This window comes from Aotus nancymaae, unplaced genomic scaffold (genome assembly GCF_030222135.1).
Source record: "Aotus nancymaae isolate 86718 unplaced genomic scaffold, 86718_ANA_hifiasm-v0.15.2.pri h1tg000021l, whole genome shotgun sequence".
Taxonomy (NCBI): Eukaryota; Metazoa; Chordata; class Mammalia; order Primates; family Aotidae; genus Aotus; species Aotus nancymaae.
Window position 1 is genome coordinate 739,308 of NW_026988433.1, and position 17,428 is coordinate 756,735.

The 17,428-nt window shown below is 63.0% G+C and overlaps 1 protein-coding gene across 1 annotated transcript in view; it reads left to right on the top strand.

Moving 5' to 3' along the window:
• Window positions 1-17,428, top strand: part of FBRSL1 (fibrosin like 1) — an 85,653-nt gene that overhangs the window by 39,959 nt on the left and 28,266 nt on the right. Inside the window, 1 exon segment of the mRNA XM_064379531.1 lies at window positions 13,122-13,151. Within this exon segment, the coding sequence (XP_064235601.1) occupies window positions 13,122-13,151 (30 nt within the window).

A 17,428-nucleotide genomic window follows, 5' to 3' on the forward strand; every position in this document is an offset into this window, starting at 1 on the left:
GTTCCCGAGGTGCTGGGTCGGGTGTGAAGAGGCCGCGGAGCTGCCCCACCGGTGTATGGGCACTGGCTGCCAGACCCCAGCTCTCCCAGACAGATGAGGAACAGGAGCGAAATGCAGCCAGTATCAGCTAGTGGGAAATGCGCAGGGAGGTTAGGCTGGGCTGGGGGTGCCCCAGGCACTCTAGGCCCAGAGGGTGCAGGACCCCCCAGAGAAGCAGCTGAGCAGAGACCCAGAGGGGAGGCTCAAAGGGCCAGGGGTTAGGAGTCTTGTGTTTGTGTGTGCGTGTCCATGATAATGTGCGTGCGTATGTGACTGCGCATGTGTGTCCACGATGGTGAGTGCATGTGTGTCTGACTGTGCACATATCCATGACAGTGTGAGTGCATGTGTGTACATGACAGTGCATGTGTCCGTGACAGTAAGTGCACGTGTGTCCATGATGGTGAGTGCACGTGTTTGTGCACGTGCACGTGTGTGTGATATGAGTGCATGTGTGTACATGACGATCAGTGCACGTGTTTATGACTGCACGTGTGTATGTGATGGTGTGAGTGCATGTGTGTCAGTGATGGTGAGTGCATGTGTGTACCTGGCTGTGGGTGAGTGCACATCTATCCATGACTGTGTGCATCTATCCATGTGTGTCCATGACGGTGTATGTCATGCTGTGAGTGTATGTACATGATGGCGAGTGCACGTGTGTACGACTGGGTGAGTGCACGTGTGTCCATGATGGTGTGTGCACGTGTACATGATGGTGTGAGTGCATGTGTGTACATGATGGTGAGTGCACATCTGTACGACTGGGTGAGTGCGTGTCCATGACTGTGTGCACGTGTGTCCACGATGGTGAGTGCACACGTGTACCTGGCTGTGGGTGAGTGCACGTGTGTCCATGACTGTGTGCACGTGTGTATGTGATGGTGTGTGCACGTGTGTATGTGATGGTGTGAGTGTATGTACATGATGGTGAGTGCACACGTGTACCTGGCTGTGGGTGAGTGCACGTGTGTCCATGACTGTGCACGTGTGTACGTGATGGTGTGTGCACGTGTGTATGTGATGGTGTATGTGTGTACATGATGGTGAGTGCACGTGTCTGTGGTGTGTGCACGTGTGTACGTGGTGTGTATGTATGTACGTGATGGTGAGTGCACGTGTGTATGTGATGGTGTGAGTGTATGTACATGATGGTGAGTGCACACGTGTACCTGGCTGTGGGTGAGTGCACATCTATTCATGACTGTGTGCATCCATCCGTGTGTGTCCATGATGGTGTATGTGATGGTGTGAGTGTATGTACATGATGGTGAGTGCACGTGTGTACATGGCTGTGGATGAGTGCACATGTGCCCATGACTGTGAGTGCACGTGTGTCTGTGATGGTGTGTGTACGTGGTGTGAGTGCATGTGTGTCCATGACTGCACGTGTATGTGATGTGTGTTGCCGTGTGCACGTATCTACAACTGCGTGTGCATACATGGCTGAGTGTACATGTGCACATAAACATGCATGTGGCTGTGCACATGTGTATGTAACGGGGACTTTGCGTGCGAGTAGATGACCTGGTTGTGCATGTGCCCGTGGTAACGGTGGCAGTGATGCCGGTGAGGCCAGGGGCTCTGGTGGGCACTCGGGGATCTGCAGGCTGGCGTGGGGTGGGGTGTGGAGGAAGCGGCTGGTGGCCGGCTCTTGTCACCAGGAACTCCTTGCTTTGTGGAGACAGCTGGAGGGTGAGAGCTCGGGGCCCCAGGTGGCCACGCTTGACAGGATGTGAGGGCAGAGGGTTAGGGATGCGCCCGTGGCTGTCTGTTGTGTGGCGGGTGTCCTCTGCTATGGGTGTGAAGCCACTGGAGCGTGTGGCCAGGATGCGTAGTTGACTGGAAGAGGTGCCCTCGGGCGGAAAAGGGAAAGCTGTTCTGAGTGAGGTGGTTCCCGTCCGGTGTGTGAGTTGGGCTGAGCCCAGAGCGGCTGAGGAGGGCCTGAGGGGCGAGGGGGGAGTGGGGGGCAAGGGGGGCGAGGGGGACGTGGGGGGCGAGGGGGACGAGGCGGGCGAGGCGGGCGAGGCGGGCGAGGAGGGTGAGGCGGGCGAGGCAGGTGAGGAGAGTGAGGGCGAGGCGGGCGAGGAGGGCGAGGCGGGCGAGGAGGGTGAGGGGCGAGGCGGGCGAGGAGGGTGAGGGCGAGGCGGGCGACGCGGGCGAGGAGGGAGAGGCGGGCGAGGCGGGCGAGGAGGGTGAGGCGGGCGAGGCGGGCGAGGAGGGCGAGGCGGGTGAGGAGGGTGATATTGTCTGAAGCAGGTGCTCCCCCGGCCGGTGTCCCTGGGCATTGCGGTGAAAATGCCATTCCCGACGTTTCCTGCTCTTTGTGGCAGTTGACACTCGAGAAGATGAAAGGTGATTTCCTGCATTTCAGAGCATTTAGGCTCAAGTTGCAGGTGGTGCTAAGCAGGTTTCTAGTGCTGCGAATGTCCGAGGGAACGTTCTGGAATTGCACTGGGGCAGGGCAGTGCTCCCCTGGGGACTGCCCCCTGCACCTAGTGCCCCAATTGTTGTGACAGTTGGGAACCCCATGAGGACAGTTTTGTCCCCTCCAACTTGCACAGCCTGGGGCTGCGGGCCGTGCGGACTTGGGAGCCCAGGCCGCCCACGCGTTTGCCTGCCACGTCCCGGGCTAAGTAAACCCTGTGTGCCCTTGGGAGCAGGATCCGTGTTCTCAGCAGATGAGACCCTGGATAGCAAACAAGTGGCCGACGGGAGATCGTCTCCGGGCGGGACCAGGGCCCTGAGCAGGAGCCGGCCACACGCGTGCACAGACGCAGGGGCCGCCGCTGCACAGAGAGCTCCAGGGAGGGGCTGCAGAGCCCTGAGTGCCGGGGGCGAGACAGGCTGGCTGGGACTGGGGAAGAGCGTTGGGGCAACAGCCTCACCCTGATCACTGGTCAGACTGAGCTTGGGTGCTGGGCTGCGGCCCCGTGACCCAGAGGCCTGGGAGGGGTGAGTCTGGGAGCCCTGAGATGAAGGGGCCTAGGAGGGTCATTCTCCAGCTGCTCCTCCTCCTGACCAGGGATCCAGCCCCACATTCTCGCCGACGGGGCTTTCCAGGCCTCTCAGTTGGGCTCTCTCGGCAGCTCTCAGGAAAAGTTCAGAAATGCTCATTAGGTCCTGGGGCCAGAGGCAGTGGTTCCAGCCGCACAGGGCTTCCCTTTCCCATCCCCAGCCCTGGAAAGCCTGCTGTCCACTGCAGAGCTGTCTTCAGGGGCCTGGCCTGGAGGTTAGGGGCTGCCCAAGGCGAGTGCGGCTATGCCGGCTGCAGAGTTGGGGCCTCCATCGGGCGCCACCGAGCTCAGAGCTTTCCCTGGCAGTGATGGCCACAGGGCTGCTGTATGACATGGCCTCTCCTGAGGGCTTGCACCCCCACTGGGAAGCACCCATGCAGGCATGGCATGCGGCTCAAGGGGCGGCGGGGCCTCAGCGCCGTGCGAAGGGTTGTGGGGTCTCAGGGCCATGGGAGGGGGCGACAGGGTCTTAGTGCCGTGGGAAGGGTTGTGGGGTCTCGGTGCCATGGGAGGGATTTTCGGGGTCTCAGCGCCATGGGGGGGCGGCGGGGTCTCGGCACTGTGGGAGGGGGCGAGGGCGAGGGCGAGTCCGGCTCCAGCTCGGTGTCTGCTCAGGGCCTCACTCACCTGCAGCTCCTAGAGGCCCTGGTGTTGGTTGCAGTGACCTAATTACTTGTTAATTGCTGATTAATTGGGTGATTAGTGCTTTGTTTCGCTTTGAAGTCTAAATGCTTATAAAAACTGAATTTGCTGAGTAAACAGTCATGGACTTTTCAGGACCCCCCACGATGATCTCGAGTAGTTAACCAGGCACAAGGGTGCCTCCCCTCCCAGGACAGTGAGAGGAAGGTGGGCAAGGCCCCGTGGGGCGAGGCTGGGCCTCGGTGCAGTGGGGCCCTGACTAGAGGGCAAGCGTGGCCTCCAGGGCAAGCCACAGCTTCCAGAGCCTGGACTCGGGATTCAGAACCCACCCAGCCACCCTCTGGCTGTGCCTGGTGGGCTCCCATGCACTTGAGCCTCAGTTTCCCCATCAGGCAGCAGGTTGGTCTGTGGCAGCATGTGAGTGACCCCGGCGTGTGCTGCATCCCACACACCGCACTCCCCCACCCCTCAGGCTCCATGGCAGCTCCTCTTGGGCACCCACTCTTCTAGTCTCCAGAAAAGAAAGGCCTGGGGGGTGGGCGGGGAGCATCTCCTCCAGGACCAAGGTCAGGAAGGGAGGAGCTGAGCATCAGGTGGGCCAGGAGGCAGCAGCCCAGCCCCTGCCCACCCAGTCCTGCCCCCAGCCCCCACCCACCCAGTCCTTCCCCCAGCCCCCACCCCCACCCACCCAGTCTTGCCCCTAGCCCAGCCCCCGCCCACCCAGTCTTGCCCTAGCCCTGCCCCCACCCAGCCAGCCCTGCCCTCAGCCCTGCCCCCTCCCACCCAGTCCTGTCCCCACCCCCCACCCACCCAGTCTTGCCCCCAGCCCCCGCCCCTGCCCATCCAGTCCTGCCCCCAGCCTAGGCCCCAGCCCTTGCCCCCGCCCACCCAGCCCAGCCCAGCCCAGCCCCTGCCGACCCAGTCCTGCCTCCAGCCTCCGCCCACAGTTCTGCCCCCAGCCCTATTTCCTCACCCACACAGTCCTGCCCCCAGCTGCCACCCACCCAGTCCTGCCCCCGAGGCCTATGTGCCCACCCAGTCCTGTTCCCCAGCCCTCAGTTGACCCAGGCTCCTCCCACCAGGTGCCGCCGCCCCCCCCCCCCCTTCGCCAGCCTCGGGCCCCATTCCCTTTGGGTCCCCCAAGACTGCGTCCAGCTGGCCCCACTCACCTACCTACCCTGGCCCCTGGCACACCTCCATCCCGCCTGGTGCAGCAGCAGAGCCCAGCTGACACCATCTCCCGCACCCAGCCCTGTCAGAACGGAGGCCAGACGTCCCCTCTCAGTGGGCTCCACACGTCCCGACCCGCACACCACACCCTGTACCTATTGGCTGTCTGGTGGGCTTCCGAGCTGCCTCTGTGGTGTATGTGGAGCCTGCTCTGGGCTCACTACCTCAGCCCCTGGAACCAGGCTCAGGGCAAGCCCATTGGCCACTGCACCTGCTTTGTCCAGTGTCAGGAGAGTTCCTGGCCCCACAAGCTTAGATCCCCAGCTCTGAGTCCCGGGCTCAGCTCCAGACCCCTGCCGAGTGCCCACGTGGTGGAAGAAAGTCCTTTCCATCTGAACCTCTACTTCCTACCCTGTGAGATGGGCTGATACTGCTGCAACCCTGGGGGCGCAGCCTCCCACCACACCCCTACCCCCAGGGCATGTCAGGTACAAACCCATGGGCTCTGTGGTTCTGGCACCCACACGCCTAACCCCCTGCTCCCCTGCCCAAGTGCCTGGCTGCATGGGGTGAGTGCACATACGCTCCCACCTTGCCTCCCCCAGGCAGCTCGGTTCTGCCCGTGGAGGGGAAGGGAGGTGGGGCCTGGGCTGAGCCCGCACCGTGGAGTGCGTGGGTTAGCAGGATGCGAGTGACCTTTCCGATCACGAGACGTTCCCCACAGTGCGAAGCTCAGCTCGAAACCTCCCCAGCTGCTCTCAGCCTTCGGGGTCTTTGGCGCCACGTCAGCCCTTGGTCTTCCTTCAGCCTTCAGCCACATCGCTCGATTGGAATGCATTCTGTATCCCGCCGAGCGTGCAGCCCACGTGAAGGCGGGCCCCTTGGCACTGCCGTCTGCGAAGATGGGGTCCTGCAGGGCGGGGCACGGGGCCTGCAATGCCCCATCCCTTCCAGAGCTGCTTACTGTACTGCCCCGAGCCATTGGGGAGCTGGAGGTTCTGGGCTGCAGGTTCAGACAGAAGCAGTCTAGCAACTGAGCTGCTGTCTGCCCCACGAGGGCCAAGAGAGGCCAGGGGCTTAGCACAGGTGGCCCTTTTCCCCCCGGCGGCATGTGGCTCCATGGCAGGTCCTTAGGTACCGTGTGGCAGGACCCTGAGGGTAGAAGCCACTGAGGGCCCAGATGGCACAGGGAGGGCCAGGAACGGGCACTCCAGGGACATGCCACGGCAAGTGTGCACATGCAGACTCATGGCCTCGGGAATGCTGCCCAGAGCTCCTCCCACCTGGTTCACACCAGGCACAGCAGGGCCCATGCAGGACACAACCTACTCAGGCCACACGCGTTCAGCCAGGGTGGGGCTTCCGCCCACCCGATGCTCTGGCCGGGCCTTTCCACTCCGTCCGGCCCACACCCTGCCACCGTTCGAGCTGCTTCAGCACCCATGTTGTCGGGGCGTTTTTTCTCCTGTCGAGGAGGCAGCCCTGACCCCAGGTAGTTTTGCTCGGGAACCTTCCTGGGCAGCTCTGCAGCTCATTGGCTACTTGTGGGGGAACCCAGCCCTCACTGGCCCTGCCTCAGCCCTCTCCACTCTCCCACCTGCTGGATCCAGGCAGCTCACCTGAGTGGGAAGCTGGGGAGGTGGAAGCAGAGGCCGGTAGTGTTTCCAGCACCTTCCTCCAGTGTTGAGCCCACACCCTCCCCAGGACAGCCCCTTGGCCCCTCTGTCTCCTGCCCCCCGACCCTGCCTGGTCGGGGCCCAGACCCTGAGGGAGCAGATGAGAGCGGTGACCTCAATGCAGGGTCCCTGCTCATGAATTTTTCATGCCTTTGTTTGAGCAGTGGGAGCAGGCGGCCCCTGAATGCGGCAAAGCTGTAATTAATGCTCGCAGAAGGGAAGGTGTATGTTCTTTGCTGCTTAATAGCTGTGCTGATTAGTGTCTCTCCCCCCACACCGTGTGTGGGACTGACAGGCTGCCCCCACCCCAGCCCGAAGCAACCCAAGATCTGGAACAGGTACAGGGAGTCCTGGGTGATGGGGACCAAGCTCCCCTGGGCACCTCAGGGAGGAAGAGTGCACTGCCAGCTGGCAGGGATGGGGGCAGCAGGGGCAGGTGGTAGTGGTGCTGACAGTGAAGATGACACTGGTGGCAGCTCCCACATAGGGAGCCTGGCCGGCGGCAGCTGCCGTCTCGCTCACGCCACGCACATGGCCCCCTCCAACTCAGAAGCCACATGAAGGCACTGCTCTCTCTGCAGATGAGGAAACTGAGGCTCAGAGAAGTGAAGTGACCGCTGCGCACGGTGTCCCTGGAAGCAGTGGAGCCAGGGTCAGCCCAGACCGGGCTCCAGGGTGCACGTTAGCTCTGGGCTGTGCCCAGCATGTGACAGGCCTCAGGGCCAGGGCCCAGAACTGGGGCAAATGGCCTGAGCCAGAAGGCAGCTGCCACGTGGGGTTGAGTTTCCTGTTCTCAGCAGGAGGCCGCCATGGGTGCTCCTGAGACGTCTCAGGTGTTTAAATGTTGGTGGCCAATTTTTAAAAAATAAATTAGGGCCGGGTGCAGTGGCTCACACCTGTAATCTCAGCACTTTGGGAGGTGGAGGTGGGAGGATCACCTGAGGTCAGGAGTTCAAGACCAGCCTGGCCAACATGGTGAAACCCCGTCTCTACTAAAAATACAAAAAATTAGCTGGGCTTGGTGGCACGTGCCTATAATCCCAGCTACTTGGGAGGCTGAGGCAGGAGAATCATTTGAACCTGGGAGGTGGAGGCTGCAGTGAGATGAGATTGTTCCACTGCACTCCAGCCTGGTGACGGCAAGACTCTGTCTCAAAATAAATAAATTAGGCCAAACCAAGCCCAAGCGCTCCCCGCCCAGCTTGTGGCTTTAAAAGCTGAGTCTTGAGGCCATCGTTCGCCCACGGATGAGGGTCCGGGAAGGCCGCTGATGGAGCCTGGAGGTGGGCAGTGTCCCCACTGCACAGCCACATCTGTGAACACAGCGGCACACAGTGACCCTGGGGTGGTCAGGGAACCCACTGTCACGGAGGAAGAAGCTAAGGTGCACAGAGACAGAGCGTGTGCTCCCAAGCCCCACCATGGCGTTCACACTTGGCCCGGGATGGAGGTGTGGCAGCATGAGACAGAGCTGCCCAGGGCCTGGGGGAGCTGAGCTGTGGAGCTTGCGGTGGGGAGCCCTGGCTCACGTCTGGCCTCTGACTCTGGCTGCTCAGTGGTCTGGAACTCCTGGCAGGTTCCTGCATCTAGCTACCCCACACCTTAGAAGTGAGGGCTGGGGTCCTGGGCAGGAGGGAGGAACCGAGCCCAGTGGTTTGCGGGCAGGACCTCGTCCCATGGCCAGCCGTCAGAGTCATCTGGCTGCCACTCCCCACCCCAGGCATTCAGGTTAAGTGGGCTAGGGGTCCTGAGCCTCCATGCGGCCTAAACCCCACCCGTTGTGACCTGGACTGACTGAGGGCATGGGTGGGGAGAACGGGCGCTGAGACGGGGGGTCTCGGGCCAGTATTGGGCTCTGGGCCAGACAGAGTGGCCCTAGGCCAGCAGAGCACAGTACAGGGGGTGCTGCCTCCTGGCTGCCACTGGAGTTCAGGACAGGCAGAGGGAAGACGATGTCAGGGTCTCACTGGGGCTGCAGGAGGGCTCGCCTTTCTAGCCTTGGCTGTCAGGGTCATAGACAAGAGTGGGCACTTCGAGGGCTAAGAGATACCTCTAAAACTCCCGGGCGAGGGGGCCACCTGCTCCACGGAGACACCTCTAAAACTCCCAGACGAGGGGGCCACCTGCTCCACGGAGACACCTCTAAAGCTCCCAGACGAGGGGGCCACCTGCTCCACGGAGACACCTCTAAAACTCCCGGGCGAGGGGGCCACCTGCTCCATGGAGACACCTCTAAAACTCCCGGGCGAGGGGGCCACCTGCTCCATGGAGACACCTCTAAAACTCCCAGACGAGGGGGCCACCTGCTCCACGGACACACCTCTAAAACTCCCAGGCGAGGGGGCCACCTGCTCCACGGAGACACCTCTAAAACTCCCAGACGAGGGGGCCACCTGCTCCACGGAGACACCTCTAAAACTCCCGGGCGAGGGGGCCACCTGCTCCACGGAGACACCTCTAAAACTCCCGGGCGAGGGGGCCACCTGCTCCACGGAGACACCTCTAAAACTCCCAGACGAGGGGGCCACCTGCTCCACGGACACACCTCTAAAACTCCCAGGCGAGGGGGCCACCTGCTCCACGGAGACACCTCTAAAACTCCCGGGCGAGGGGGCCACCTGCTCCACGGAGACACCTCTAAAACTCCCGGGCGAGGGGGCCACCTGCTCCACGGACACACCTCTAAAACTCCCGGGCGAGGGGGCCACCTGCTCCACGGAGACACCTCTAAAACTCCCGGGCGAGGGGGCCACCTGCTCCACGGAGACACCTCTAAAACTCCCAGACGAGGGGGCCACCTGCTCCACGGACACACCTCTAAAACTCCCAGACGAGGGGGCCACCTGCTCCACGGACACACCTCTAAAACTCCCAGGCGAGGGAGTCACCTGCTCCACGGAGACACCTCTAAAGCTCCCAGACGAGGGGGCCACCTGCTCCACGGACACACCTCTAAAACTCCCGGGCGAGGGGGCCACCTGCTCCACGGACACACCTCTAAAACTCCCAGGCGAGGGAGTCACCTACTCCACGGAGACACCTCTAAAGCTCCCAGACAAGGGGGCCACCTGCTCCACGGAGACACCTCTAAAGCTCCCAGACGAGGGGGCCACCTGCTCCACGGACACACCTCTAAAACTCCCGGGCGAGGGGGCCACCTGCTCCACGGACACACCTCTAAAACTCCCAGGCGAGGGAGTCACCTACTCCACGGAGACACCTCTAAAGCTCCCAGACGAGGGGGCCACCTGCTCCACGGAGACACCTCTAAAACACCCGGGCGAGGGGGCCACCTGCTCCACGGAGACACCTCTAAAACTCCCGGGCGAGGGGGCCACCTGCTCCACGGACACACCTCTAAAACTCCCGGGCGAGGGGGCCACCTGCTCCACGGACACACCTCTAAAGCTCCCAGGCGAGGGGGCCACCTGCTCCACGGACACACCTCTAAAGCTCCCAGGCGAGGGGGCCACCTGCTCCACGGAGACACCTCTAAAACTCCCGGGCGAGGGGGCCACCTGCTCCACGGACACACCTCTAAAACTCCCAGACGAGGGGGCCACCTGCTCCACGGACACACCTCTAAAACTCCCGGGCGAGGGGGCCACCTGCTCCAGGCTAGATGGTGTCTCCTCATTCTGGGCTTTGTGGGCAGACATTCATGATGGTGATGATGATGGTGGTGAAGATGAAGGTGACGTGATGGTGACGGTGAGGATGATACGGTGATGGACTGATGTTGATCATGATGATGATGAAGATGGCTGTGATGATAGCGCCGTTGAGGAGGGTGACGAGGATGGCGATGAGGGCGCTGGGGGGGGTGGCACCGTCGTGTGTGTGTAATACCTGCATCGAGCATTGCTCTAGTGCTCTGCACACACTCACTCATTTAAGCCACACAAGAATCCCATGAGCTCTCAGGGGCAACCCTGGGAGTTATTCCTGTTTACAGAAGCGTAAACTGAGACGCAGAGGTCAAGGGACTTGCGCGGTGTAGGTGCGGTGCAGCACGGGACGGGCATCTTCTTTGGAGCCTGGGTCTTCCTCCCGGCCGTGCCCAGCGTGTCCCTTTGGGGCCTGGGGTCTGTCCTTGCTCCCAGGCATCCCTGCCTATCCCATACCCACACCAGGGTGGCATTCCCTGGCCACCGAGCCCAGCCCCGGCCCCGGGAAGGTTGCCTCACTCAGGCAGCTCCCGAGGGGCAGACGTGTCCCTCCTTTTCCTCCTCACCCTGATTAATTACCTCATTCAATGCCGACTCCACTGCAGTTAAACAGTTCAGTAGGACTTAATAACGTGAATTCATTCACGCCCCTGCCTGCGCCTGGCTGACGGTGCCGTGCTGTTTGGTTAATTAGAGGATCCATGCAGCATCCTCTTGCTGGACAGCAGCCCTCATTGCCTCCTTGCTGTTGGATACATTAAACCTTCGCCTGTGCAACCTGCCTGGCTGGGTCCAGCCAAAGACTTGAAAGCTGTGGGGAGATTTGTAACCAGGTCCAGGCTTGTGGGAGCTGCTGGCCGTGGCCCATGGGTCTTGCGGCTAACCTAGGCTCAAGCAGGGATCTGGGTGCAGGGACAGCAGCAGACGCTGAGCTGGTCAGGTGCCCCCAGGTCACCAGTGCACCCAGGTGGCCCCATGTGACAAGCCACTCTCGAGGCCTGATTGGCCGATACCCTGATAGTCTGGTGGGATTGCAGTTTCCAACCTGACGGCTCTGCAGTGCAAATTAAGCAGGAAGAGGCTTTACTGGGGGTCCCCAGAAGTCCCACGATGAGGTCAGACTGGCACCTGACGTCCCTGCAGGCCTCCGGGTGCTGGCAAGGCCGCCTCCTCTCCTGCCTCCAGGGTGCGCCCCCGCTCTGCCCTGCCAGGCTCCCCGTGCGCGGAGGGTACCCTCAGCTCAGTCACAGCTCCTGCCTTGCCCTCTTCCAGCCCTGGTGTTCCTCTCAGTCCTGGCGTGTTGCAGTGTGTTCCAGCCTGTTCTGGCATGTTCCTCCCCTCCTCTGCGTTCCCTGCAGGCACCTGCATGCTTAGTCTGGGCCCTCCCCTGCCCCACATCCTGGTCTTTGCTTCCTTCGCTCCTGGCTGAGCCTAGGCAGTTCCGTTCCATACTTCCTCTCTAAACCCCCAGGCCCTCCCATATCACAGCAGGGAGATGGAGGCCTCCAGGGGCCCAGGGCTGCCAGTAAGCCTGGTCTGCATGTTGGGGTCTTGTGGCCCAGCCCTTGGTGAGCTCCACACCTCTGGCCTCCGGGGCGGGGTGGGCCGGGCTGACTTCTGACTCAGAGTCCTCAGTGCCTGTGTGGTGGGCTTGGCTGGGTGGGTGTGGGCGGGGCTGAGGCTCTTCTCCTCTGCCTGTCACCCTAAAGGCCAGACTGGAGGGACCCTCAGAAAGGGCTTAGCCATGGCTGTGCAGCCAGAAGAGGCTCCCGCCTTCCTCCTGTGTGGGAAAGGATGCCCACCCTGGAGTCTCAGCCTGGCCCAGCAGAGCAGCACACAGCTGGGACAGACAGCCTGGGGGAGCCTGTCAGCCTCAGGACCCCACACCAGGGGCCCACCCCAGCTGTCCGGCTCCCCCAGGGGTCCCAGGCCAGGACCTGGAGCATGACTCTCCACTCCTGGGGGGTGTCTGCAGCTAAAGCGTTTCACGCCGTGCCAGAACGCTGTCACTGAAAAACTGCAGCTGCGCCGGGCATGGTGGGTGGCCGTGCGTTGGAGTGGATGCACGCAGGACGGCGCCACACGCGTGTCCGACTGGAGCTCAGCCCTCCTCTGCACTGGGCGGGTATTTCCCGCCGTGCCATTCATTCGACGTGAATGCATCGTAATTGCAGTTGCCAGGAAGGGATTTTTTCCCTTTTTTATTTTCTTAGGGGAGATTGCGGTGGTTCCTATAGCCTTGTGTCCTCAGTAAAGCTCTGCTTACTGAACGTGGAAAACAGGAATTTGTTTTGGGATTATCACACCCCCACCCTAACCAGCTGAGCTGACCAAGGGTGCTGGCCTCACGTGTCTAACCCCGAGCGGCTACGGCCCTCCCTGTGCTGCCGGCCCCCAGGCTGTTCTGACCCCAGGGGCTCCCATGCTCCACCCACCATGAGGCACTGGGGGTCCCGGGTCTCTCAGCCCATGTGGTGCCATCGATCCCCTAAGGGTCACAGGACAGCGGGGCTGTCCTGGGTAGGAGACTGGCCTCCTTCCTGGTGCAGGGAAGGATCTGGCTGGCCTGCGGTGGGGGTCTTCGTGGTCGCCCTGGGACCCCATGTCTGCTCTGAGGGTCTGGCCGGTGAGGCCTCCTCTTTGGCTACAGGGCCGGTCTCGCTCCTGCCGCTGGGGAGTTGGCCTGCCAGTGCCCCTTTGTCCATCCCCCGCCACCTGGTGCAGCCCCGGGCCCAGGCCCAGTTTCCTCCTAACTGCCCTGGCCACCTGGACCTGCTGGCACCTCCCTCTCCCACAGCAGCCAGGGCTGCCCCTCCCATGCCCCTGCAGCCTGGCTGACACCGTGCCCTGGGCAGGTGACACTGGTGGGTGTGGGGCCCTGACTCACTTCTCTCTCTCTGTCCTTGCAGTGCGACAGCGAGAGCGGCCCGGATGATAAGGTAAGCCCAGCATCCTGCCCTCCACTGCTGACTTTGGCTCTGCTAGGTGGGCCCTGGAGACCAGGCACTGGCGGGATTCTCCCACCCGGTGGGGTGCAGGGGCCTCTCCCGGCTGTGGAAGAGCCTGCCCAGGGCTGGGGCCGGTACCATGGCTGGCGGGACGCAGGCCCAGGTCGTCAGTGCTGCCCCAGCTGGGAGGTGCCCTGGGCAGGGCCGCTGTGGGATCGGGCACTCCAGCTCCTGGGGAGCAGAGGGCAGCTGGGCCTGTGCCCCGAGACTGGCCCCATCCGCCGTGAGGGAACGTGGGCAGAGCCTAGCCACCACCCTGAACCCGGTAGCCTCCAGAACCATGAGGTGGATGCCCGGCCCATTACCATGCCACGGTCCCCCTCAGCATTCAGGAGCAGGGAAGGAAGCCTGGAGCAGCCCCAGGCCGTGTCCTCTCAGAGCCTAGAGGCAGCCTTCATGGGGCTCTCCTGTCCCAGGCAGCTCCGGGTCCAGGCCCTCCCACTTGTCCCACAGCTGTCACCTGCTATGGCCAAGGAGCCCAGGCTGGGGAGGGTGAGGAGGCCGGGCAGACGGCACAAGGCCCTGGCCCGTGACCACTCACCTCAGTGTCTCTTGTGACTGCCAAGGGTCCCCCGGGGGCACCTGGATGGGGGCGAGGGCCCTGCCAGGTGTGCCAGGGAATGGACAGCCCAGCCTCGGGGACGGCCCTGCAGAGATCCACGTCGGACCACGTGTGTGCAATGATTCTCTGCCCTGGGGCCGGGCGACGCTGCCCCAGTCTTCCAGGCAGCTTTTAATGAATGGAACGGCTCCACAGGGGGTCTGCGCAGGGGTTGGGGGCACCCTGGTGGCCCATGTCCTGGCAGGAGCTGTCTGGGCTGTGGGGTCTCACAGCTGAGGGCCTGGTGGGGGTCCAGATGTTGGAGCCAGTGTGGCAGTGGCCAGGGGAGGAGGAGCTGGGCTGTTTGGTTGTGATGCTCCAGGAAGTCAAGGTAAGGCGTGGCCACGGTCTGGGGCCTGGCGAAGGCACCGTGTGGGCCGCAGTGCTGGGCTCAGCCGTGTCTGGGATCTGGCTTCCTGGGCTGCTTCCAGCCACAGTGTCCCTGCTCGACGTGCCTCTCGCCTGTCCGGGGAGGGTCACTAAGCCCACAGGAGTGGCCTCACCTGGACCTCGCGTGGCCTTGATTTATCCTCAGCCCCAGCCCACAGCTCCTGCGCCCAACTCTGACAGGCCCAGCATTTCACAGGAGTGACATTCATCCTGATCTCAGCAAAGAAATGACGTGGCGGGCACCTGGGAAACAGCTGAGCACTCACCCCACCCCCCACCTCTTCCATTTAAAAGCAGTTTTCGGGGAAGACGCTCTCCTCAGCCAAGGGCTGCCCCGCAAGGGGCAGGAAGGGGATTCCGGAGCCTGCGGGCTGCTGGGGGCTCCCTCTACTCTCCCCACCAGCTTTACAGAGATGAGGGCAGGTCCAGGTGGAGGAGGTGCTGCTGGTGGAGAAGCTGACAGCTGCCCCCATAGCCGCACACCCCCACGTCCAGCAGCCGAGGGCAACGCCAGTCTCCGGGCCCCCACCGGTGCCTGCGGGCTGTGCCGGTAATTGGACCCCTGCCTCGGCTGGAGGACGAGGGGTCCATGGGAGAGCGTGGGCTGAAAGATGGTTCTAGGGTGGGGTCCGGTGGCATCTGCACACTGGGGCGTTTGTCTCAGACACCCAGCATCTGAGGGGAGAGGACCAGCTCTGAGTCCGGGAGGCCGGGGTCCAGACCAGGGCTGTGCACGCGAAGGTCCTGGCAGGACAAGGCCAGCATGCAGTGCCAGTGGTGCTGGGGCTTCTCCGGGCCGTGGTGGCCATGGGGCCTGAGGAGGACGGCAGGGGCAGGGGAGAGGGGCTGCTAGCCTATGTCCCGGGCAGCATTTCAGGCCACGGTCATTCGGGAGAGCAGAGGGGCCTAGTCGGGTGGGGTGGGGAAGGCAGCTCCTCCAGACCCGGTGGCTCCTTCTGGCCGTGGCAAAGTCTGAGGGCCGGCGCACGAGGGCAGCTGCTGGCAGAGTGAGCAGGCCCCGCCTGCTGCCCCATCTGCTGCTGTTGGGGGAAGCTCCCGGGCTGGGCAGAGGAGCCATGCTTTAAAAAGCCCCCTGGGGTGGGGTGGGCCAGGAAAACCAAGAGGGCCTCTCCTCTTGGCCCATCAGCCTGTCCACTGTGTGACCCTGGGGTGGGCTCTGGGCTGTGTGTCCCAGGCTGACTGAGATGGAAGCCAGAGGTGGGGACAACCCCGGTGTGTTCTGGGAGCCGGCAGCACATCCCAGGTGGCAGTGAGAGGGAGGAGCCCAGGGCCAAGGCAGGAGTTTCCATTTCCGTCTGGGCACATGTGACGGTGCCCCGCAGGACGCCTTCGTCTAGGCCTCACTGCTTCTCTGTGGCGCTCACACCCTGGGCTCGGAAGTTTGCTTCCTGAGTTTGGGAGAGTCAGGAGGGCAGGAGGCCTCAGGTCCCTCCTGGTCTGCGGCGATCGGTGTTGGGTTCAGATGGTGAGTAGAGGCTGCGCGGTGCCCATCCAGATGCACGCAGAGGCTTAAGCAGGTGTGGGGACTCGGCTGGTGCCCACTGCTTGTCCCCAGCCCTCTGCCCTACCCACCGAGAGCAGAGGCACCCAGACCTCCGTCCCTGGGCACCGCTGTGTGAGCCAGGCACCCCTGCCAGGGAGCAGCTGGGGAGGCAGGAGGGATTCCTGCATCTGAGACAGGAACGTGGGGCGCTTCGCTGCTAGCAGTGCCCTGAGCCCCTCAGCAGCCCCAGACTTGTGCGGAACCCATCTGTGAACTGGATGCAGAAAGAAGGCCCCCGAGTGCCCATGTTCACAGGGATCTTTGGAGACCCTCACTTAGAACTGGGAAGCTGATGGCTCACGTGGCCTGGCCGCTCCTGGTGGGCGGGAGATGGAGAAGCCACAGACAGCGTCCCGGGTGGGGTCTGTGGGTGCTGACCCAGCAGACGTGCAGGAACGGCCATAGCCCTCCCCACGGAAGCAATGCCTGGGCAGGTGGCAGTAAACCCCGAGAAAGGCGTCTGGGACAGGAGGTGCACGATGACGGCCTCTGGGATGGACAGTGGGGATGGCACGGGAGGAGGGCCTCCTGGACACGGCGTGGGGAGGGTGCAGGGCCCGTCTTGGGTTTGAGCTCCGTCTGGGGTGCCAGCCCCCACCAGGCCAGCCGCCCCTTGGGGACTCACCCTGGGCTCTGCTGCCGCTCAAGGTGCAGACACCGGGACCGCCCTCCTCCACATGGACAGGCCGACACCTCCCCACCACCTCCCTCACAGTGTAGCTCAGTGCTGCCCCTCCCCAGAGGCTGCCCGCCCCGCAAAGCCCCTCCTGGCCCTTGGCAGCTGGCGGGAGGCTCAGGAGCAGCGGCCACACGGTCCCTTTGCAAGTCTCTGGTTTGTGTCCAACTGCTTTTTTATTGGAAAAGCTCGGGGTGAAGAATGGCCTGGGGCTCCCTAAGCAGCCTGTTGGGTCCCGCCAGGTGGTGGCGGCCTCGCTCCTCCTGCCGCCAGTGGCCACTGCGGCTGCCTCCAGGACAGCTGGCTGGCCTGTCTGCAGGAGCCCACCAGGAAGCACCCACGGTGCCGAGCCTTGGCCAAGAGCACCAGCCTGGAAGGGGTAGCGCTCAGGGACGGCGGCATGGGGTCAGCTATGATGTGGGGCAGACCTCACCAGCAGCCCACCATCCACGGTCTCCGTGTTCTGTCTGCACAGTGGTGCCACAGTGGGGCCTGGGCAGAGGGGAGAGCTGCCCACCACCCAGAGCACAGTCCTCATCAGGCTGGTGGAAGTCGTGGAGCCAGAGGTCCAGGATGCGTCTCACCGGGCTGGTGGAAGTCGTGGAGCCGGAGGTCCAGGATGCGTCTCACGGGGCTGGTGGAAGTCGTGGAGCAGGAGGTCCAGGATGCGTCTCACCGGGCTGGTGGAAGTCGTGGAGCCGGAGGTCCAGGATGCGTCTCACGGGGCTGGTGGAAGTCGTGGAGCAGGAGGTCCAGGATGCGTCTCACCGGGCTGGTGGAAGTCGTGGAGCAGGAGGTCCAGGATGCGTCTCACGGGGCTGGTGGAAGTCGTGGAGCAGGAGGTCCAGGATGCGTCTCTCGGGGCTGGTGGAAATCGTGGAGCCGGAGGTCCAGGATGCGTCTCACTGGGCTGGTGGAAGTCGTGGAGCAGGAGGTCCAGGATGCGTCTCACGGGGCTGGTGGAAGTTGTGGAGCAG